Source organism: Aulostomus chinensis, chromosome 11 (genome assembly GCF_037954235.1).
Source record: "Aulostomus chinensis isolate RoL2024-O1b breed Wild chromosome 11, RoL_Achi_v1.0, whole genome shotgun sequence".
Classification (NCBI taxonomy): Eukaryota; Metazoa; Chordata; class Actinopteri; order Syngnathiformes; family Aulostomidae; genus Aulostomus; species Aulostomus chinensis.
Window position 1 is genome coordinate 15162374 of NC_141330.1, and position 22651 is coordinate 15185024.

At 45.0% G+C, this 22651-nt stretch overlaps 3 protein-coding genes across 7 annotated transcripts; 2 read left to right on the top strand and 1 right to left on the bottom strand.

Moving 5' to 3' along the window:
* Nucleotides 1-697: 697 nt before the first annotated feature.
* On the top strand, nt 698-10982 carry cep85 (centrosomal protein 85). Of its 2 annotated transcripts, none has more exons than XM_086218824.1 (14): nt 698-888; nt 1769-1828; nt 1933-2064; nt 4447-5237; nt 6115-6245; nt 6541-6658; nt 6756-6941; nt 7543-7695; nt 7775-7929; nt 8020-8137; nt 8556-8606; nt 8698-8805; nt 8905-9148; nt 9255-10982. In XM_086218824.1, the coding sequence occupies exons 3-14, from the start codon at nt 1947-1949 to the stop codon at nt 9416-9418; spliced, it is 2337 nt and encodes a 778-aa protein (XP_086074950.1). In that variant the 5' UTR covers nt 698-888; nt 1769-1828; nt 1933-1946; the 3' UTR covers nt 9419-10982. The 2 variants fall into 2 exon arrangements, with proteins under 2 accessions (XP_086074950.1, XP_086074949.1); XM_086218823.1 differs by having other exon boundaries at nt 699-883.
* ubxn11 (UBX domain protein 11) lies at nt 10813-15523 on the bottom strand. 2 transcript variants are annotated; one of them, XM_086218826.1, is made up of 14 exons: nt 15252-15523; nt 15130-15170; nt 14908-15024; nt 14711-14811; nt 14527-14578; nt 14369-14448; nt 14212-14293; nt 13916-14124; nt 13763-13828; nt 13575-13689; nt 13384-13487; nt 12909-12979; nt 12310-12459; nt 10813-12227 (listed from the first exon to the last, which is right to left on the bottom strand). In XM_086218826.1, exons 1-14 carry the CDS (start codon nt 15320-15322, stop codon nt 12095-12097), a joined length of 1392 nt encoding a protein of 463 aa, XP_086074952.1. In that variant the 5' UTR covers nt 15323-15523; the 3' UTR covers nt 10813-12094. The 2 variants fall into 2 exon arrangements, with proteins under 2 accessions (XP_086074952.1, XP_086074951.1); XM_086218825.1 differs by having other exon boundaries at nt 13763-13840.
* A 520-nt stretch (nt 15524-16043) lies between these two features.
* fez2a (fasciculation and elongation protein zeta 2a) lies at nt 16044-22519 on the top strand. Of its 3 annotated transcripts, XM_086218829.1 has the most exons (10): nt 16044-16796; nt 17672-17780; nt 17939-18055; nt 18224-18350; nt 18693-18958; nt 19090-19170; nt 19314-19389; nt 19471-19536; nt 20220-20245; nt 20655-22519. In XM_086218829.1, the coding sequence occupies exons 1-9, from the start codon at nt 16486-16488 to the stop codon at nt 20228-20230; spliced, it is 1164 nt and encodes a 387-aa protein (XP_086074955.1). In that variant the 5' UTR covers nt 16044-16485; the 3' UTR covers nt 20231-20245; nt 20655-22519. The 3 variants fall into 3 exon arrangements, with proteins under 3 accessions (XP_086074955.1, XP_086074954.1, XP_086074956.1); XM_086218828.1 differs by lacking the exon at nt 20220-20245 and having other exon boundaries at nt 20655-22516; XM_086218830.1 differs by lacking the exons at nt 19090-19170; nt 20220-20245 and having other exon boundaries at nt 20655-22518.
* Nucleotides 22520-22651: the final 132 nt, after the last annotated feature.

Below are 22651 nucleotides of genomic sequence, written 5' to 3' on the forward strand. Positions count from 1 at the left end.
CAACTTTCTGAAGCATATCCTGAATTTGTGGAACTCTTTCTCTCTTTTTAGGGTTTGTGTGAGTGTGCGTGGGGGGGAGGGGCAACAAAGAGATCTGAAGAGTCTAGTGAAAAGAAGGACTCATATATTTTTGTACTTTTGTACTACACTTTGAAAATTTGAGAGTTCTACTCGCAGAGCCTCATTATCATAGTACGCTCACACAGATCGATTCATAGATCATGAGGAAAAAAAACTAGAGGCAGCAGATCCTCCACTGAGGTTTTATGATGGGGTTTTCAACTGAAATCAAAAGATTGTTAAGAAGACAACTAAGACACATCTTAAAAAAAAAAACTAGAAATTACATTAGAAGAGGTTTCATTTACAACTTGGCTTGGTTTATTGTGCATCCTGTTCAAAGACACGATTGTTTTTAATATATTATAATATTTTAACCCTCTTTGGCCAGTTATTGTTATTTCTGTAACTCTGGGGATCCTTACAAAAGTCTCTATCTTTTCCAGTCATGGCAAAGAATCTTATTTAAGTTGGTTCGTTTCGTGTTAGTATAGCAAGTAGCGGTATAGCGGTGTTTTAACTCAAATAAATAAGAAAGCGTCTTCAGCGGCATTAAAACGCATGAAGAATACAGCCCCCGGAGTTCTTACTCTACATATTTACTCCCGTTGGCGAATGAGCCCCCGTGTACAAACGGCTCCGGACACGGGTTGAAATTACCGTTCAGCGGGCGGCGCTGCGTCATTAAACAAGCAGCCCCCGCGCCTGCCAGCAGAGGCGACCAGTTGGTTAGCGGAACAACAGCAGCAGCGGATGCTTCTGATTCGGCTCCGGTTGCCAGCTTGAAACCGAGATTTGGTACTTCATTAATGTGAAGCGGAAGGTAAGGTAATGTCAATGTCTTTGTTGGCACCCAGAAATAGCTTAGCTACTGCGCTTAAAGCTTGAAACTAAAACAAATGTGTAACATTCTCGGTAAGTTTAAGTGGCTAATGAAACGCCGACGTCGGTTTAGCTGTTAGCTAGCTTGTAAAACGGAAACGGATTTGTCATGGATTAGCTAGCTAAATGTTGCAGGGCATCACATTACAGCATTGCATACGTTAATGTGAGGAAACAAAACGAATCGTCGTGTTCAAACAGCCGAGAAACTGAGGGACAAAATAGCCGCCCTTGGCTTTATAAACCCCCAATTATGAAATTTGAATACAGTCAATTTAGGAATTGTCACGGTTAGCAGATAGCATGCGTTGGCTGGTTCAGTGTTAGCGAGGCATTTCCTTTATATGTTAAGTAGCTTGTGAAGAGGATTAGCTTCGTTTAATAAGGTCTAGCCATTTAATAAATAATATATTTGCTTGTCACAAATGATGCATAACAATTTCCTGAAGCCTCTGGAGGGTATAAATGTTTGTGTAACAGATTATGTAACGGTTGAACATGTGTTCATGTTGTTATTTTTGTTGCTACCCAAAAGAATCTGACGAGGTCTTCAGGGCAGGCTTAGAGTCAAATGAGTCTGTTGATCCCTACATTATGACCATGTAGCCCATAATAGTTTGTTTGTGTAAGAGTGAGACAAACTTGTGTTTACGGAAATAATTCTAAACATAACTCATTTATTGTCGTTATATATACACTTAAAGTACCTACTGTAGAATATTTCCTCAGCTTGTTCATTGTTAATTCATGTGACAGTAAAACGTCATTTAGTTCACTTTATGAAAAGTCTGTGTCCCCGTCCCCCCCCCCCCCTCATCTTGATCAGGTGATATTGTCTTGCCTGGAGTGACGACCTCACAGAGAAACATTAATTCCAGACCAGCGGGTAAGTTGACACATTGTTACCTAAATGAACTTCTGTCTCAGCTCAGAGTGCATTGTTGATATTCTCCTCTGTTCCTCTTGCCCTTTCTCACAATTGTACATTAGCTTCATTTGCTGACATGGAGTGGCAGACACCAGCTGTGTCAGAGAAGTTCCAAAGCCGCTTTGGCCGCCGGCCTGGAACATCCGATAGTGGGGACACTGGACTTGGCACCTCAGTGTCGGACAGTACAGAAGGTGACTTTTACTTGTTCTTTCTGCATGTGGTGTGCATTGAGTAATATTGATTTGAGGTCTGTCTGTGGTGATGGAGCAGCAGTTGGCACTCTATACAGCAAGAGTGGCACAGAATTTAGGATATATGTGCCCTACAGCACAAGTGTTTATCATGAAACTAATGTACATTTTATTGGCTTTTAAGGACACTTGAAAACAGTCATATAACATATTTTGTGGAGTGAGGTAATGTATGGCCTTACGGCTCCCCAATCTTGTAGTATTATTTTAGTATCAATTAGTATTGTTTTCACTTAGGCTATTTATAGTGTGAGAAACATTAATAAACCGCTGCTGGTGCGAGGCAGATTTGTAGAGATAGATTAAAGTCTAAAGTGCAGCGATGATCTGCAGTGCCATTCTGGTGTTTAGACTAAGTGGGAGGAATGTAGTTTAATAGGAGCACTGGACATCTAAATGGAAACTGGACCCTGGTGTGAAATGTCACTGTCAAATTCAACAGTTTGCATTATTATGTTTTTAGATGGGCATTTAACTGGGAAAATGGGGAATTCAACAGGTGCCTGTGCATGTATTGTCCGTATTTATTGGTACAAACAACAGAAATGGGAGTTTCTGTGTCATTTTGGTGTAATTCTTGGGTCATAGGATAAATGGCTTTGACATGAAACAAGTCTGTAGTGCTTGAGTGTCAAAAAGTTGTTGTTTGTGGAAGAGCTCGCCTGGAATGAGTCATGACAGAGGAAAATGCACAGAGACATGAGAAACATTTGCCTCTTAGTACCCTTCAGGCTGGATGTGTTTTTGTCAGGGTTGTTGTCTTCATGTTGGAGTGACCTAAGGTATCACCAGCCTCACTTTTGTTTTGGCACAACTGTTGAGTATCATGGCACTGGTACTTGCACAGCTGTCCTTCCCCCTCAAGTGACAGCGTTACTTAGTAACATGACAATTAACCCCATATTTCACCACAATAATGAACTGTTGTTGATACTGCAGGATAGAAGCATATTTAGAATGTAAATTAAATACTGATTGTCAAGCAAAGGCACCTGCATTTTTTAATTGTAGTTCCCTCAAGTTTATCCAAAAATTGTTTTTTACAGCTACAGGTAACTGCATTAGATTGCATAATTTGCAAAGGTAGGAATGTCTGTTGAGCAAACACTATCCTCTCTGAGAAGTTCAGACTTGTTCCAGCCAGTTGTGAATCAGGTAGCCTGAAGGCCTCTTTAATATTTGGGCCTTTAACTTGTTTGTTAGCATTATAGTCTTTGATTCATGTACAGGCCTTTTTACTTGTTCTGGGATTCAAAGATTGTTGACATGTTTTAACCAGAGCAGGTAAAAACAAAAACCCCATTTAGTCCTCTGATAGTGGATGTACACGTGTGTGATGGGTGTTTCAGTGGGAGGGGGCAAGGTGCTTAAATAAGCGGCACCCACAGATCACTCTGTAACTTGAGAGGTGGGCTATAAATACCCCTAACCTTTCCTGTGTGTGCCTATTTGTATGCGTTTGCTGGGAGCTTGGTACAGGCTGGTAGGGCTGCTTGAGAGGACAATACATCTTTTTGCTTTGCTGTCAGTCTTTGTTTGTGAGATCAATTTGCTGCAGCTTGAGAAATGCAGACGGCAGACTTCTGTTTGGATGAAAGGTGTTGCACAACTCGGCTCACCTCATTTTAATGGTAGAAAAAATGCCACAGCTAATAACAGGTTTGCCACGTTCAAGTAACTGCCAGGTGTCCAAACTGGGACAAGTCTCTCAGGTTTGTAATATTTTTTAAATCAGAGTGATGTAGCTGAAGCTGTGTTCAGACTTGTGGTTACGTCTCATTCTCTTGCTGTTTTCCTGCCGTGAGCTGTGGTTTCCAACTGAAGACATTTTTGTGCATGCTTTATGCGGGGAATGGGTGTGTACTTGACTTCACTGAGGGTGTTTCTTAGTTAATGGATCCCTGGTAATTATTATGCAAAACTAAATGCTTGTTTTCATCTTTTTCAAATAATTATAATGGTTGCACATGTAAACAGTGAGATGGCAGTGATGTCCAGCTCAATTCAAAGTAAATACATATTTTAGATGTAATATTGAGCTTTAAATCTGCTCATTTGGACTTGATCTATATTAAGCATATTCCATTTGGTTTAATCAGTCAGAGGCGGTTAATTTTCTCAGTGTTGACAACTCATCTACAAAGTAGGCCACCCACAAACCCTGCTGTGTCTATTTTACATCACCAACCGAAAATAGAGGAAATGGCCCGCAGAAGTGCTCTAGATACTCAGCACTGATTTACTAAGGTACATGTAACAGTGAGATAAAATCATCCAGTGTTGATGTATTTATCCTTTCTTTCTTTCTTTCATTCTGTTAAGATTTCTGCAGTTCCAGCTGCAGCCCCCGTTTCCAACCCATTCGCAGCCAGATTCCCATACCCACTGCACATGTCATGCCATCCACGGCTGGAGCCCCAGCCTCCAAGCCTCAGCCAGGTGTCAAGGAAGAGTCGCGGTCCTCAGCTGAGGGTCACAGGTCTTCTTCTGGCTCAAGAACCCCAAGTAGCTCCACCAAGTCCTCCTCTCTTTCCAAATCAGCATCTTCGCCCAACTTGGATGCTCAGGCTGATATAGGAAGCGATCCTGTGGAGTCAAAGCAAGACTGCTTGAGCCGCTACAGAAGTCTTGTCAATGGGCTGGACCACTCTCTCTTCCCTGCGGATCATACACGGGTGGATGAGGGCCACAGGTTTGACACTCCTGCAGTGGAACCTACGCTAAATCAGTCAGCGCTGTTGGGGGGGTTTTGCCCTGATGTCAGACTCCGATTACAGACGACGGGGATTAGAGACGTCCCAGACTGTGTGTCTGAGGCCTACAGAGGAGGCATGGAGCACAACTATAAGGTTCTGCCTGAAGCAAGGAGTGGGGTTTCTGGCACAACAGAGCCCTCCAGTCAGAGGGCCAGTCAGCCTGGTGGAGCTGGTTCTGCTGGTGTCTATGTAAGCCCTCACAGCCTGCAGACTCAGGCCCTGCTGAGGGAGCATGCAGGCACCAAGGCTTATGAGCCACTGCGGCAGGACAGATGTAGTGATCTATCGAATTGGCAGCAACAACAGCACCAGAAGCAGCAACTGGAGAGTTTACGCATGCAAGTGGAACAAATGCACGTAAGATTTTATTCCTGGACTGGAAACCAACCGCTCATGTGATGAAGAAACACAAACTCAGGCCTGTAGAATGTTTTAATGCGTTTCATATCTGTCACACAGCTCTTTTTAGATGTTCGTAGCAAAGGCATTGATTTCACTCTTTCACACAGTACCACAGCTGCAACACAAATGTCATCATGGCTGCTATGAATAGGGTGAGATGGTGGATACCGGAAAGAAAATAATAAAAGGCCATCACGGTAGACACATAGGAAAGTCAGTTGTTTTTGGAAAAATTTAAATTGAACCAGAAATTGTGCACTTGACACAAAGCTCACCATTGGAAAAATGAGCTTCTGACTAGACAAAGCCTGGAGGCATGCAGACACGTTGTCCTATTTTGGAAGCAGGATTTGTCAAAGCAATCAGCCACAAGTTAAAATCACATTGACTTCAAAGGATACTCGGTGTCTGGGAGCAGGTTCACAAAAAAATAGTTTGACCCTATTACATCTTTAAGCCAGAAAATTGCTTCTAATGTCTCTGCATCCATTTTGTGACCCATACATGAATTGATTCACAACACTCTCTTACCATTTCAGTAGTTTCTCATTATTTTTGGGGGACATAAAGAGTGACTCTCTGTACGTCACTGCATATTACTGCAGAGGGCCACAAGACAAAAATGCCCATTTTGACTGTAACATAGGGCTTCACTAGCTAGTTATTTTTCATCATAATTGAAAAGTGATGATTATATTGTGTTGTCGTTCCCCCATTGTGTCAGTAGGCACATTTCTGAAAATGTACAATTCTCCCCATCTATCAACATGGTTGTGTATTTTTATGCCACGATGGAGCTCTGACTGCCCCCCTTTCTGTCTCCTTGTCTCAGTTAATGAGTGCCGGGGTGGGTCAGTACCCGTCTCTGTACCCAGCGTCTGTGCACTCAGAGGCCAGCAAGTGGGACGCTGTGGTCAAAGCCAATGAAAGTCTGCTGAAGGAGAAAGAGCTTATCATTGAGCGGTGAGTGTCTGCAATAATTTTACTGCAGTAATTTAACTCGTGTTTGGGATGTTTACAGGGACCTTTTTGTTGATGTCATTATTCTTAGTAGCGCCCATGAAATGTCACATACATGTTCCCAATCTTAATCCTGTGGTAGTTGTTCATTTATCTCTTGATAGATGCCAAATATATCTAAAAATGACGTTTTTACATCAAAGTCCCTTTCTCTTTCTGTAAAATAATTCAAACACGAGTATTTTGTAAAGTATTGATGGAGTTCATGTTGAGTTGACTCTTTGCATTCATGGTGCAGACAAAAGCAGCATATGGCCCAGTTGGAGCAACGTCTGAGGGAAAGTGAGCTTCAAGTCCACGGCGCCCTTCTGGGCAGAGGGGCTTCTTACGGGGACATGTGCATGCTCCGGTTACAGGTTAGTGGCTGGCACACACAACGCTGACATCACTCTCTCTGAGATTTTCATTATGAGAATGTCACTTAAATTCACATTTCTCATGGGGACATTGCAGGAAGCTCAGAGGGAGAATGCATTCCTGAGGGCGCAGTTTGCCGAGCGCACGGACTGTGCTGCCCTCGAAAAAGTGGAGGCAGAGCGACGGCTGGGAGCAGTTGAGGCTGAAACACGCCGACTAACTGACAGCCTGAAGGAAACATGTGAGAGGCATACGGAGGAGATTAAGAAACTGGAAGAAAAGGTATGGGCTTTCCGAATATTGCTTCCAGTTATTAAGTGTTGAAAGCAAATGAACCACAGACACGTGTAGAAAAAATTACATTGAGCAGCTTAACGATAATAACTGTACTAGTAACTGTCAATAAATGCTGATTCAAACCAGCATATTCATATACCTTCCTGCTATAAGTAGAGAATATTCAAAGGAGGGAAGGACCCCAGTTACAAAAACAGGAGATGGAAGATGGATTGCATCTTTTTTCAAATAATAATAATAAAGAACAATTTCTGACCATATTCTTAAATTTGCATGTGGACAGCAGCAACATGTGTGAAGCTATCTGGTACTGAAGAACCGTTACAACTTCAGTCAAAGGTGGTTCATCAAGACCTTTCTCTATTTTTCCTGGTAGATGGCTCTTGTTCTACTTCTACAGCCACAGTCATACATGATGTCGCCAAAACTGCCATCTTATGATGGCATTTCATTGCCTATATTATTTATTCCAAACTAGTTTATTGAGACTCACTTAATACATATTTTATTGTGACATTTGCACATTTCGCTTAAAATTCACTTGTTGATTTCATGAAAACCCATTTACTGTGGCCTGTTTGTGCAGATCCGCAATCGAGACAAGCACATCAACAACTTGAAGAAGAAGTATCAGAAGGAGGCAGAGATGAAGAGAGAGAACCAGCAGCGCATCGAGACGCTGGAACGTTATCTTGCTGACCTGCCCACTATGGAGGATTACCAGAGCCAGAACAAGCAGGTGAGGATCATTTAGAGTTGTACATGCGTGTTTAAATCATTAGGGACCTTAAACCTGAACATGTATGTATTTGTATCAGCTTCAGGAGGCTGAGGAGCAGGCAGCTCAGCTGCAAGAGAAGGTGAACGAGTTGGAGGGATGTCTAGAGGCGACACGTGCACAGCTTGGAGAAAGAGATGCACAGGTGGAGGGCCAGAAACAAAAGGAGAGAGACCTGATGACCACCATTGCTGAGTATGTGCACATACCTGCCTAGTCTCTTCACTCCACGCGCAGAGACTGTAATAACTCTCCATAATGTTTGTTTACATTTGTCCTCATCAGTATTCAGCAGCGGGTGCAGCAGGGTCTGGAGGATGGAGCCCGGCTGCCTTCACTGGATGTTGAAAAGCTCAGAGGAGATAACAATGTTCTGAGAGAAGAGCAGCAGAGACTTAAAAAGGTATCGTATTGGTATCACATTTCATGGGGTTTCTGCACAGCAGGAAGAATGACTGGGTGGGTTAGCTAAGAGGAAGTGTGTGTTGGCAGCAGTTACTGTGGTTAAAGTGTGTTGTCACAACGTTGGTGGAGTCAGAGTATCTCGCCGTAGTAATATGCAGTGAAATGAAGTGAATACGAGAATTCATGTTTAGTTCATTTAGCAATAACTGCTTCAGGAAGTAAGTGATGGATTCATTTAAGTTATAATTTGTATTAAACATTTGTTCGCAATTTCACCCACAATTATTTCCTTAAAAAAAAAAACTTTCATTCATAATCTGGGCCTAATATGGTGTACTTCATTATAAACCAAGTGAATCATAATCTGTGTCTTTGAAGAAGCTGCTGGCTCTAATGTTCTGGTCCTCTCTTGCCAGGTCATTGAGAAGCAGCACAGGATGATGGAGCAGCTGGGCTCCCAGATCCAGGTATGTCTACCTCTCAGTCTAAATGACCGTGTTGTTGCTGTCCTCTTACATTCTCTAAACACCTGGGTATCATTTTTGTTTGTGTTCACAGTCGTTAGAAGTGCAGATATCTCAGGAAGAGAACAGCTCTCAGGCTCTCAGACTGGAGGTGCTGGCCAAAGAGCAGAGCATGGCAGAGCTCCACACAGCCATGAAGGAGGTGAGATGTTGATGCTCACTTTGATACAACAACTATCTGAAGATAGTTATTGCAACTATTTGTCCTTTGTTTGCTAATGTTGAAAACGTCTTTTTAAAGCTGTCAGTGCAAAACCAGGAACTGATGGAGCAGAATCTGACGCTGCAGGAGCAGCTGAGTGATCCAGAGCAGAGGAGCCCCAACCAGGCGTCCTCGGCCCTGCAGCCTGCGGGGGCTTGTCTAACACAGAGGCTTCATGTAGAGATTGCTTCCTGCCTGAGTGATCTGCGCTCCCTTTGTCACATTCTGACCCAGAGGGCCCAGGGACAAGACCCCAACCTCTCCCTGCTTCTCGGTCTCTCAAGTGAGCTTGAACTTCTTGATAATATTTTAGATACAACTTCTCAGAGTGTAATACTTGTCGGGAATCTTCTGCCCCACATGAATCAGTGTCGTGTGTTTGTCCACAGCCCCCATACCAGCAGCAGAGCAGGACAAGGACTGGATGACTCCTGAAATGCTGCAAAAGAAGCTGGTCGAAGCTCAGCAGCTTCGACGAGATGTCGAGGAATTACGGAACGTAATACTGGACCGTTATGCCCAGGACATGGGAGACAACTGCATCACCCAATGAACCCCCCCCCTTTGACTCTGAAGCATCTCCTACTGGCTCACCTTTCATGCCCACTTACTGAATGTCAGAAGCAGGACTGGAGTTTGATTTTATTAAAACGAGGACAAGGGAAAGCCCAAATGGTTTAGCTTCTTCTTCCCTGACTGTACGATTCTTAAGCCTGCTTGTAGCTCAGAACCCCCACCCCCCATCCCCCTGGTGAGTTCATCTATTTCAGTCCAAGGGCTAACAGAAAATAACTTACCTCTAATACTTGATCCTTCAGCACCGTGTGTGTGTGTGCGTGTGCGTGTTTTTAATAATGGTGACGTGCTATCATTTACCAAACAGTCTTATACTTTTTCCACTTTAGCAGATGACTATTTGTGTCACTGAGTTGTAATTTATTTAACTTTAGGATTTCCCACCTATAGGGAAATGATGCAACACGTGGTTGACAATCAACTTAAACTATTTTAATGTGTTTTTAGTTCAAAAGATGTTACTAAGGTGCCATTATTTAAAATGGCTGTAACGTCGGACTCTGCTGTGAGGTAAAAGACTGAAGGACTTCAAACCAAATCGGCACTCTTCGCACCATCGGGCCTCCAACCATTGAACTACCAAAGAGTAAAAGTCTGAATGTGCGAGTGCTTCTCCCTGCTGCAGACCGCGTCGTGAATGAACACCAACAGGTGCCTTTGTGTAACAACCACAATGCTAATTCATGGTAGACCAAGCTCAAGGGCTGTTTGCAGCAGACGGTCCGACCTGTCTCTCAGTCTGTCAACCAGTAGGATAGTCGATACATTCCCTGACTCTGAATGTAGCAGATTTCTTGTTGTTCCGGGTAGATACACGACTGAGATCAAACCTGCTTGTCTAGAGGATCTACGTAGATGAGTGACGTCGCGATTTACTGTACATTTCAGGTTAACAGTGGCTAATTAACTGATAAATGTATGAATGAGTTTTAATCTTCAGTATTATTTATTTTGTTTGCGTTGACAACTGTATGAAAGTGTTTTGGGTCCTGATGTGTTGCCGTAGTAATAAAGCTCGCACGTTGGCATCCACAATGTATAAAGGTCCCATGAAGTGGCTGTTAGATCGCAATTTTCTCCTGTGGTTTCTACGTAATATCGGGTGCTGGGGCGGGACTTGGTGTCGAGAGGGAACGTTTTAATCCCCCGTGATGATGATGATGGTGATGAAGGGGTTGGCTGGATCACCCCAAAGTGACTCATCATATTTGATTTGATGGAATTTTATATTTACCCTGTGTGCAGAATAAGCCATTTATTAACACTTGACAGGGAAAAGGGATCTTCACATAAAAATATGCAACAGTAACTTTTCTCGACAGCCGTACAGCTCAGTACGCCCAGGGACACAAGCCATTTCTCATTTCATGGGACCTTTAAACAAGAGCAGCACAAAATTTCTCTGTGGAAAGTCCAGCTCCGCATGCCTTAACATCTCTAATGTTTTGCAAAAGGGAAAAGATGTTTATATTTTCATATTTTTTTTTGTCCCTGTTTGTATTTTAGAAATAAAAATGTTCAACCTTTTCGTTGGATTTAAATGGCTGTGAATTATTAATGGAAAAATGTGGATACGTTTTTTTTTTTTTTTTATGGGGCAATTTAGCGACATGCATGTCGCAGAGGTGAAAGGCTTAGAAAGATGAACGCGCTTTCATGGTGAGCCGTATAAATTTATTAGACAGGGTTTTGTTCCGTCTTGGATCTTCAACGGGTCGGCAATAAACACTCAGTAATAGAAGAGTGCACAGGTGAACGCACATGGAGGGTCAGGGAGGTAACGAACGTACACGAGCACAGCGTCTGCCGATAAGTTCGTTGTCGGGTTCGTTCGGCATGTTCATCGCCCAAGTTCAAAAATGTAGTGGAGTAATAAATTTTTTTTTATTTTTTTTTTTAAATCTGCTCTTCTAGTTCAGGCCTTAGTCTCATTCATTCAGAAAAAAAAATTGGAAAAAAATTGTTTTTCTAGTTCAGAGAGACAGTTGAGCAACAGCAATTTGTTGATTGAGTGGCTTGTATCAAGATTTCCTGTGAACAAACTGAAATACACTCAGATTATCTTTTCCTTTTATGACTTCACTGTTTAACCTAGATGACGTTGTCCTTATTGATGTTGAAGATTCATTTATTAACATGCACTGAATTCAAAGCCTGTACACGGTAAATGTTCTTGTATCGTCCTACTGATTTTCTATGGGTTGCTCCCTACACGCGTCCCATTCTAGTTGGTGAGTTTGTCTCCTGGACGCCTTGAATTTCTCCAAACATCCGCTGAAATTTAAAAGATGAATTTCAAAACGTCATGGAGGGTCAAAGGTCGCTCTCCCACCTCACGTGACATGAATGCCTCTAGGAAATTTCTTCAAATATAGCACGAACATGAACACAAAGATGACGTGAAAACATGGGTGCTCAAGGTCGCTGACGTTCATGCCCTCAGTGAAGAAAACGTCTTTAATCAGGATGTAGGCGTTTTGAAGACGCAGTAGCAGAAGCACATCTGGAAATGAGGCAGGATTCCATCGGCGTGCTTCAGCGTGACCTCGGTGACTTGGATGATGTCACGAATGTCATGAATTAATAAATCGTACGCGCCTTCTGATCAAATTATTTACGTTTGTTTATGCGTTGACATTGGTTCTTCAGTGAATCATTGTTGCCGTTTTCGCAGAAGCAGGGCAGCGTTCGTCCTGAGTCCACATGACTGAAGCGTCTGAGAGTCGTCGTCATAGCGACACCGAGGACATGCGCTGATGATGTCATAGCCTGGCGGCTCCTTCCCTCTGTAGAGCAGGAAATGTAACACACTGTGACGTGATTGTAAAGGCGGAGGTCGACCCAAAGCAGAAGGGAGCACTTCCTCACCTGTGTGCGTCCAGGTGCTGCCGCAGGTGCCCGATAGTGTCTGACAGCCACATTCTCAATATGTACGTTTGACTTCCATCTTCTGACCTCACCTTGAGTGTGATGACATTGCGGGCAGGTGAAGGGTGGTCTGAGGTGACGGCCTGCACACTGTGAAAGTCAGGATCACGTGTGACATCGTGTGTAGCAGCTGAGACAACCCAACATGTGACTGTAGTACATGTGATGTTAACACTCTTCAAACAATAATGTCTTCGACTGTTTCTTGGATCCTCTGGGTGGATCCCATGACCAGCTAATGGGTACTGACCGCCCCAGTTTTTTAGACCAGAGCAGAAATGAATCTCCTCGATCAGCTGCAGTGGCCAAGTCAGGGTTTGAGTCGGTCTCTACATGACATCATGGGTTTTTTGGGGTCCTTTGAACATCTTAAATCCTGCTTTTCTGATAAGTTCTAACCCAATGTGAAGTTCACACGTGACTTTTACTCCGTTCAACACATTCATACACGCTGCATACAAATGACACGATGCTTAATTTCAGTTAAATGTGAAATTAAAGATGGGCAGATTATTGATCAACAGTAACATTTTGGATACCTCTCTGCTGCTCGCTGTGCTGGTGTGTCTATGGTGATCAGTGAGTTCCTCCTGTGGGCATCGGAAGAACCCTGGGACACAGAAGCGTTAGACGATGAGGCTCACTGTGGCAAGAGCAGGAGTGTGTTCCCACATGGCCAGTAGTTTTAGGGGTTGTGTGATGTCCAGTAACCTCCCTAAATTCTGGTGTCTGTCTTTAATCTCAGGACTCATGCCGAAGTAAAGTCACTCCCCTTTATCTATTGTGGTGCTTGTTTTGAGGTGCTGGGTCGCGGAAAAGTCTCAAAACCTCCCTGTCAATATCTGAGTCTCTTTGATCTCAGTCAGTTTGCCTCTCATCTAGGTCTAATATCTCAGAGTCCAAATCCTCAAAACCCAGACCCTAAAACTCACCACCGTACTCCCTTGAGGTACTGACAGTCCGTAGACCAAGTTTGATGTCCCAGACAGACAGAGGTGTCAGCGGTGGATGTACCTGCAAGGTCGCCCTCACGGAGTCCCTGATATCAATCATGTGACCAGCCTTCACGACCATTTTTGGCAGCCTATTCAGGAACTTTTCTGTGCTTAACTTCCTCCCTGCAGCCAGAAGAAAGAGGTTCATTGAATGTTTGCTTTTTGTTGCATGCACCGTTTTAAGGAGGAACAGATGTTTGCGAGACAGACCAGGAGGCTGCGAACTGGCTGATTCCTTTTTCCAGTCGCGTACCGCCTTTCCTTCACCAGGAAATCTGTCCCACGGTAGCCTGAAGATAAACTCCTCATCTCGCTTGTCATGAACCTTGAGAAGAAAATATATAAATGTTGCATATTTATGTGCTGACACGAGGTCCTTCAGGGGGATTGATACACACCTCAAAAGGAACACCATCTGGAAATCTTTCTTGAAGCTCTGATGGAAAATAGCCGTCCATCAGATCCTGTATGCATTGCTGCAAAGGTAAAGATGTCGACATCTCAAGAGTCCAAAGTGTTTATTTGGTCCTGCGTGGCAGTTGCTAGCTCACCTGGGTGCTGGGCTCCTCGTAAGAGCGGAACGGGCCATCAAACATGACAATACCGTTGCTGTAGAGCTGCAGTTTAACAGGCTCTTTTCTTGCTAACTGGGCTCCAGTGGCTGTCGACCGGATAAAAGACTCCCCCTCCCCAGCCAGGATGTTCAGCTCCCTGATCCTCTGAAGCACCAGGTCAAAGTTCATGTGGAAATTCAGGTCCCCTGTCAGGAGAAACAGCCAGCATGCGTTCAGAGAAAAAGAAGCAGATTCCCATTAAGTGTTTAAGGACAGCTGAATTTTAGAACCACCTCCACGTGTGTCCTCACACTCGGCTGGGTCACCGGCCTCGCCATCTCCCACCCACACCAAACCGTAATCATTCAGGAAGCTCTGCAGGCCAGGAGAGACGCATTCAGGTGATCAGCCTAAAAATATAAGAGTACAAAGCTCTATAAACAGACGTACCTCCATTTCATTCACTTGATCCTGCAGCTGTTGGCACCTCCTCTCCAGATCACGTCTGCGGCTCTCATGACCAGCGCTCTCTACGTACACATCATAATAAAAACACTTCATCGGGTGTGACTGCAGCAACATTTGAAAAACCGCTCCCATGTGATTACCCGACTCTTCCTGATCCCTCAGTTTCTCCTCCAGCAGTGAAATCAGTTTGTCCTTCCCAAGAATAAAGACAAAGTGTCACTTTAACATTTGGTTAAATGTGTCTATTATTCATTTGGAGGAAGTGTGCGTGCGCGCGTGTGTGTGTGTGTGTGTGTGTGTGTGTGAGAGAGAGAGAGAGAGCACCTTGCGTTTGATTTCCTGCTCTTGGATCCTCGTTTTTTTCTCCAGCAAGGTTAGGCGCTGCATCATGGCAGACATCAGCACAGAGTCGCTTGGTACAGCACCTGAATGTTAGGAAAGCGAGCAAAAGTATGAATTGGTTGTTCAAGGAAGAAAATAACCAGAATTTTGGGATTAGAATGCTTTTACTTCTCTTGCACCTTCTCTTGTTTGGACCTTTGACTTTGAGGTGGACGCAGCATCACTGGGCAGAGTTGGAGAGGCTGGAGGTCGACTTGAGTTGGAGGAATCATCAGCGGGGAAATCAGCCTGCACGTCTAGAAAAACAAAATGATAGAAATGATACAACGAATAAAGGTTTACTTTTTATTTCAAATCAGTGACACTTTACCGCGCTGTGCGCCAGAGCAGGACGGGCGTACCTGATGATAAATTCCTCCTGAATGGTGCTTTTTGTTTGCCCCTGCAGGTCACAAACAGTTAATTGTGTGTAACAGTCGCATAATAACAGTAATTCTGTACTCACTTGCCAACAAGAACCTACTGTGGCTCACTGCCGGGACCCAGCAGCGGCCTGCGCTTTGTTTTCTTCAGCATCGACAGAGGAGAACTCATGATTTCAGCAGGGGCCTTTTCAGAGAGTTACCCTTGTTTTTTAATCCTTGTTTGGATTCTGTTGCCGTTAGCAACACTCTACATGGAATGAGAGGTGGGGCATTTCCTGTTTTATCCACAGGAGGCTGCTGTTTCTCTGGATCACACACACACACACACACACACACACACACACACACTTGCAAAGTTCAACTACTACACTCCTTTGCTGTTAGTAATATAATAATAATAATATGTAAGTAATAATAAACAAGACAGTTGCTAGAAAACAGACTGGAGGTTGCTGTGATGTTTTTCTTTGTGGTGAACAAGTTGACAGGCTGAATGCTCATAGAAACTCTGTCAAAGTTTAATGAGCAATTCTGGTCTGAATTCAGCATTAAAGGATTCGGAGCAAACTGCGCGGTGTGAAAGCTCCCTGATGACAGGGTGACCTGGACTCCGGCTGAGGAGAGAAGACACAGCCGCTTCCAATTTGCGGGGCCATGAGGGTTTGGTACATCGCAAAATCTCTCTGATCTCACACCCAGATGATTTCACAGAGCATCAAAGCCATCCAGGCAGAATCCTGGCTGTCATCTTTGGAAGCCATGCGTCCAATCACAGAGTGACCGACATCATTTCAAACTGTCATATATTGACATATCGTCAATCCTTGCGGCTCTGACTGTGACATCATCATCTGTGGGCGTGGGTGAGGGTGAAAGAGGGGAGGGGCGGGGCTTGCAGTTGTAAACCAGACTAAAAAGATGCTCTATGACGTCATCTGGGAGGCTGCATCATGGCTGACCGTAATAACAGCTCTTCCTCTGGCTGTATCAGCTCAGTCCAGCCACTGAGTGACTCACTCACTGAGTGACTGAACCTTTCAATTCACTTATTACGCTGAATAGCTGTACCCACGGTCAGGTGATGGAATAAATCATGACTAGGTGGTCTTTTTCTCTAGAGTCAAGTGTCTTCTTCGTGCCTTTCTAATTTTGTGTTCGCGCTACTCCACCCGTGTGTATAGCGGCCACTAGTCGGCCGTGTGCCTCCATCGCACTGCCCGCTGCTGGCTTCCTCGCTGCAGGAGGACAGCGGGCAGACAGGGAGGATGCGGGGGCCTGGCAGTCCCTCTAAACATCCATCGTGTACCCGGCCCCTGTAGGCTGCTCCGGGCTATGGCGGCACATCTCGACGACGCCTGGCTGAGAGTGGGTGATTTCAGCATGGTGGCGGATCAGCCGCTAAAAGGCCGAGTGTCCGCCACACCGACGCTGCTCCCGGATGATGATGGTGGCGGGGATGGGGGTGATGTCCCCGAGGCGTCCCCAGGGGAACACGGCACTTTCAAGTCCCCAGAGGACTTGGCGAATGATTTCGAGGCGAAGTTGTCCGTGTGCTTCCGACATGTTAAAGGCAAGACGGACACCATGGCCCCGGTGGATGAGGTGGCTGTGATCGGCGAGGACACGGTGCTGCAGGCGGACGAGTGAGTGTTTGTGGGGCCTGCAGCTGCTGCTGCTGCTGCGGCGGTTGTTCTTCTGTTAGTACGACACGGGACTCTGCTGCAGCGGGACCTTTCATTCAATGCCCAATGGATGTATTAGTAGTAGTAGTAGCAGTAGTACTCGTAGTAGTAGTAGAAGATGACCCAGGACATCATGTCTGCTACTATCAGCATACTATTTGTCCCCAGTGTTGTGTATCCTGCTGCTATTTGTGCATTTGTTTGACGCTAAAACTCCAAATGCGCAGGAAAAAAAACAGAATTAACTGTTATATGTATGTGTCTGTTGGAGAGTATCGAGTCATTTCACACCTGCTCAGTCCCCAGCGAACTGGAAGACCGCAAAAGTGCAAAGTCAAGCCAGAAATGATCCAAAATACAACACGCAGCTCTCGCACTCTCAGCTTTCGTGCTTCACTCCGCCTACATACCGGTTACTGTCCAAGTACTTCCAAGCTTTTAGCCTCCTCTTGTACAGCAAGGGGTACTTGGATGTAATAATCAATACTTTAAAACAATGAATACTTTGGCAGTAGTTCAGTAAGATATAACAGCTTGTTTTCAGGCAGGTTTGTTATTTGTGCTGTTGGGGAAAACTGAGTTGCAGCAAGTATCAGAAGTACTTGGCTGACAGAAGAAGGGTGGTGATTTTTCTCTGTGTTTCTACATCCTGTAAGCAATTATTGTGTAATGGATGAACTGGCCCCAAAGCGATGTGGTTGTTACTCCAGTGACAGTTTAACGCCACGTTCCCTGACCTGAGTCAGTTCCTGGTCTTTGTCAGGATCAGGGACTAAGTGGGGTTTTGGGCGTTCACACCTCTGTTGTTCTGATGTTTTCCTCTCACGTGCCTTCAGGATCTGGAACGCTTTAACCAACAACTACGGTCGTGTGATGCCCGTGGAGTGGAAACACTCCCGGACTCGCTCCCTCCACATCCCCACCTTCAACCTGGAGGAGAAGCCCGTGAGTGACTCCGCCCCCTCCCTTCCATACTGCCCCACTTTGTTTTCACCGCCCTGACCTCCACCCTCCAAATCCTCTGTTCATCTCCCAAATATTCATTGTGCCGGCATTAAGCTCTTTGATTAAATTCCCTGCCCCTGTTTCCATCCTGTGCTTAGAGAAAGAGTGACATCCTGGCGGAGCTGACAGACGATGAGGACCTGAGGGAGCAGCTGGACATGCACTCCATCATCGTCTCCTCCATCGCTGAGGAGCCTCTTTACACAGCAGAGCAGGTTTGTTGCTCGTCAACATCCAGCCTCAGCAGCGTTTGTCCCACATGCAGCACAAGCCTCTAAACGCAGCAGCGGCTTAACACGCTACAATCCCTCTGCGTTGCCATAGAGATTTATTACCGATCTTCACCTCTAGTGTGTGTTTGTGTGTGTTGATTCTCTGCTTAGGTCATCGAGGAGATAGAGGAGATGATGCAGGACTCTCCTGAAATGGAAGCAAAGCACAATCCCTCAGAGTCTGACCTCTCCATGCTCTCGGTGGATGTACAGCGCTCCAGTCCCAGCTACCATCAACGTGAGTGTGTGCCACAGCACCTCACACAGCCCCCCCCCCCCAAAAAAACCCCAAAATATTAATTTGTGGCCACTTATGTAGAAAATCCTGTGAAAAAGAAATAGTGCACATTCGTTGTAATATGGCATTTAGCGAGCCAATTAGCCTATAAATAGTTTGCGTGAGTAGCGTTACCACACGTAGCAGCCCTGCTTGTGCATGTGCAGCACATCAGGCAGGAGATTTTCCTGTAAAGGTTTCATGGAATGACCTGATTGCATCGTTATCTTGAGAATAGCTGTGACTCCTGATTTGTGAGGTGTCCATGCCTCACCTCCTTCATCATTAACCAACTGTGCGCAGGCATGAAGAGCCTGAGTGTGGCGGAGCTGAACGAGCGTCTGGAGGAGACGGAGGCGACCATCAGGAGGTTCTCAGAGGAGCTGGTGATGCAACTCGCTCTCAGGGATGAGCTGGACTTTGAGAAAGAGGTGAAGAATAGCTTCATCTCAGCGCTCATCGATGTCCAAAACCGACAGAAGGAGCAGCGGGAGCTTCTGAGGAAGAAAAAGAAGCTCAAAGGTGGAGCTGGTACATCGCATTGTCACACAGAGAAGGCGCTCGGATCGGTAAGTGTTTGAGTATTGTTCCCTGCCTTCTTATCACTGCTGGCGGTGCTCATTTATGACCTTTACACCGGCCTTTTCTCCTCTCTGCTCTCCTCTTGTCTTGTGTTTCTCTTCTCTTCATTCCTCCTCAGCGCTTCAGCATTGAGGGACTCTCTTCTGTCATTCAAAATAGCTTTCGCCAAACATTTGGGAGCCCGTGCACTGAAAGACAGGTTACTCTCTAATTCTCTCAGCGGCTACGCCCACTTGATCTACTTCCTGTTTTGTTCATGTATCACAGATGACTCTGGCTCGTTTGGTGTCTTGCCTTTCTTTCTTGCCCTCATCATTGTCATTCTTCTGTAATGACCTACAGTATTTGACCACCGTCATCCCATATGAGAAAAAAGGACTCCCCCCTTCGCTTGAGGACCTCCAGATCCTGACCAAGAGTACGTTTCTTTTTCATCTGCTCCGTGAAGTCTAATCTCTCACGGCTGAGCTTTGCCTCCGACTGATTCACTTCCTTTCAGTTCTACAGGCAATGAGAGACGACAGCGATAAGGTGCCTGGTCTCCTAACAGACTACATTCTTAAAGGTGAGCTTGTCTCTATTTAGGCTGCTTTCACACCCAGTCAGGTGGTGCGGTGATGGTGCGGTTGGGTCTGTCGCTAAGTGGCCCGTTTGTGTGACGTAAGGGGTCCAAAAGTGGTTGGCGATTTCATGGCGCTTTGCTCCGTGGGGGCGGGGTTTGTACAGCTCAGGAAAGGACGTGGTGACTGCAGTCAGCGTCTCGTTCTCTCTTTTCATGTGATCTGTTGTTAGAGAATCAGCAGAATGTTACACCGTAAACACCCCCCCCCCCCCCCCAGCAACAAAGCGGCAGCTAAAGCACTCATTTCCTGTTCAAATGAATGAGAGAGCTGGCGCCTTTGCTTCAGCACAGCTTCTGATTTGGTGTGAATCCAGCCTCACACTGTATTCCAAACTTGATAGTGTGAAGTCTTCCTGGCACCGTTCCACGCAGCTCGAAACAAACAGCCGTATCAAGGAACTCGTACCTGCAGGTTGATTGTTGATTGCACGAAGACATCAAGCGATGCTTTAGAGGAAGAGGAAGTCCTGCACCTGCAGTACATCAACAGTATATCAAGTGACCAGTTTGGTGCCTCTGTGTCTCCAAGCTAAAACATTTGCTCTCATTCTTTCATGTCCTGTCACACTGTTTCCACCTTGTCTTCTCTCTACGTCTCATCTTCCACGCTGCCTCACACTCGCTAGCTCTGGTGTGAGCGACGGACGGAGAGGTTTGTGACACATGTGACCCGTTGTGGTGTCGTTACTCACAATCAGACACTGTCCTTTCCATCACTGAACGTCAGCACACTTTGACCCCCGTGTTCTCCTTTGACCTTCTCCCCGACAGCGCCATTGTGGCTACAGCATGGCCGACCCCTGTAGACTCATGCACGCATGTAGATTAGAGCTAGATTGAGTAATCACGGCTGATGTTAGGTTTCTAGAAGTTTTATCCAGGTGGTAAAATCGATCAGATGTTGTTTTTTTTATGATCAATATGTCTATGTTGACTGTTAGATTCTTTCTTTCCTTCTGTTCTTCCTCCTCTTTATCTCCAGTGATGTCATGCATCCGTGATGAGTCAATGCTGCCTCGCTTCCATCAGCTTGCTAACTTTCACCTCTGCTGTTATTCCAGTGCTTTGCCCGACGTAGACCAGAGGGACGATGATGATGGCGTTCAACACTCGAGAGACGCTTCGGTTACTTTATCCTGGCAAGGAGAAGTTTTTTGTTTTTGTTTTTTTTTCTCCCCCAAACATGAAGTATTCTTCATTTATTCCTGCATGTCGTTTCCTCAATATGTGTCCTTTTGTGTTGATATTTAATTGTATTTATTTAGAATTTTGGATTTTCAAATCTGTTTACCTATGGCGCTTTTTGTTTTCAAGAATATGCAAGAATGGCGTATTATATAGGAAACATAGGAGACGTGGAAGCAGAGGCGCTGCACTGTGTGATACAAAGGGCTGTTATTAATCTGGTGATTAATCGGGCTCCTGGTGCTGGGCTCGGACGAGGTTGACTTGTATTACTAACACAGCAGCTGCAGCGATCGCTGTTTTTAGAAAAAGTCATAAAGAAGCAAGACTTTAAAGTATAAATACAATTTCAAAAGTGTGTATTGATCGGCAGCAGTAAAGTTACGCAGCAGCACTCTGAGAAATATCAAAGAACAAGATACATTTGCATAGAACTATCTAAAAATATAAGAAATAAATGAGTCAATATAGCAGCGTATCATATCACACAGCACCGTTTGCTCTCCTGTCGACGTTGAAGTGATGACAGCCAATGTGGTGATGTCATCTCTGCTGTAACATTTTGCACTGACGATACTAAACTGATGAACCAACTTATCTATGCATTTGAGTGAATACTAAACTGTGACCCACTACACCCTCTGCGGCGCTCGGTGCGTCGGCGTGCCCTGCCGTGCACGAGAGAGCGTACGCCGTGATTGGGCGTCGTTGTTCTGTATAGGGATGGGAATTGACAACCCGAATCTGTAACGTTAACATTCCTCCGAGCCTTTCAGCTCCTTTTATCGATGTCGGCATTGTTTGTCGGACAGTTGCCCCCCGTGAGACAACGATGTCGCGCGTCTGCGCTGTGGAAAGATGAAAGAATTTTATTTTATCCCGTTCAAATGCTGCAGGCAGATGTGCAGAACTTTTATGTACAGTGTTTCTTCAGTGCTCAATGGAGCTCACTAAGGGCCACGGCAAGATATGCTGTGTTCGTTCCCTTGCAGTAACTTTTGCGTTCCCTCATAATCTATCGTGTTCAGAAAAAAGCAGTGCCCTACGACCAGCGTGCATGACCACTTCCTGTACTCAGGGCGGGTAATGGTGGATCTACTCTAATTATAGCTTGTGTAGTCTTCCAGTAAAAGAGGATGTCTGCTTGATTATGAAAGAGCTGGAGCCTGAAGGGTGGAGGAGACGTCTCCAGTGGCAGACGCTCATGAGGACTCTCATAGTAAGATGAAACCTGCTGTGAAGGATCACGGGAGCGCAAAACTATCAGGGAACCAGAAAGTTATTGAGAGTGAACTCAAAAACAAAATCTTGTGATGACCCACAGTGTTCAGGTTCAGAGGCGATAAAACATAGGATTACAGGAGATTTTTGGTTTTTTTTTTAAAATCGGGAGTCGATGAGAGAATTGGGAATAAGAAGCAGACTAGATAACAGCGCTGATATCGATAAAATCGTATCAATTCCCATCCCTGGATCTGTATACAAGCGGCCTTTGGCTTTGCCTGAACTTTTGTATATTATAAATGAATTATTTTCAATGAATGTTACTGAAATACTTACTGTACCTGCTTCATTACTTATTTATTTTGTAAATATTTTACTTCAAATATATTGATGAAACCATATACTCTTTGTGTTTGTGTATAACTGCATGAAATCTGTGTGTGTGTGAGTGTGTGTGTGTGTGTGGGGGGGTGTTTAGAGCATTTTTCTCAGTTATTGGAGGTCAGTGAGCAGAAAAAAGATTCAATACAAACAAACACTGAGATGATTATGTAAGTCTGTACCATGTTCCAGCTGCAGCTCCTCCAGCAGGCTGAGGAGAACCAGATGTGGGAGAAACCTAAAACATGCAACCTCTGGCCTGGTGGAC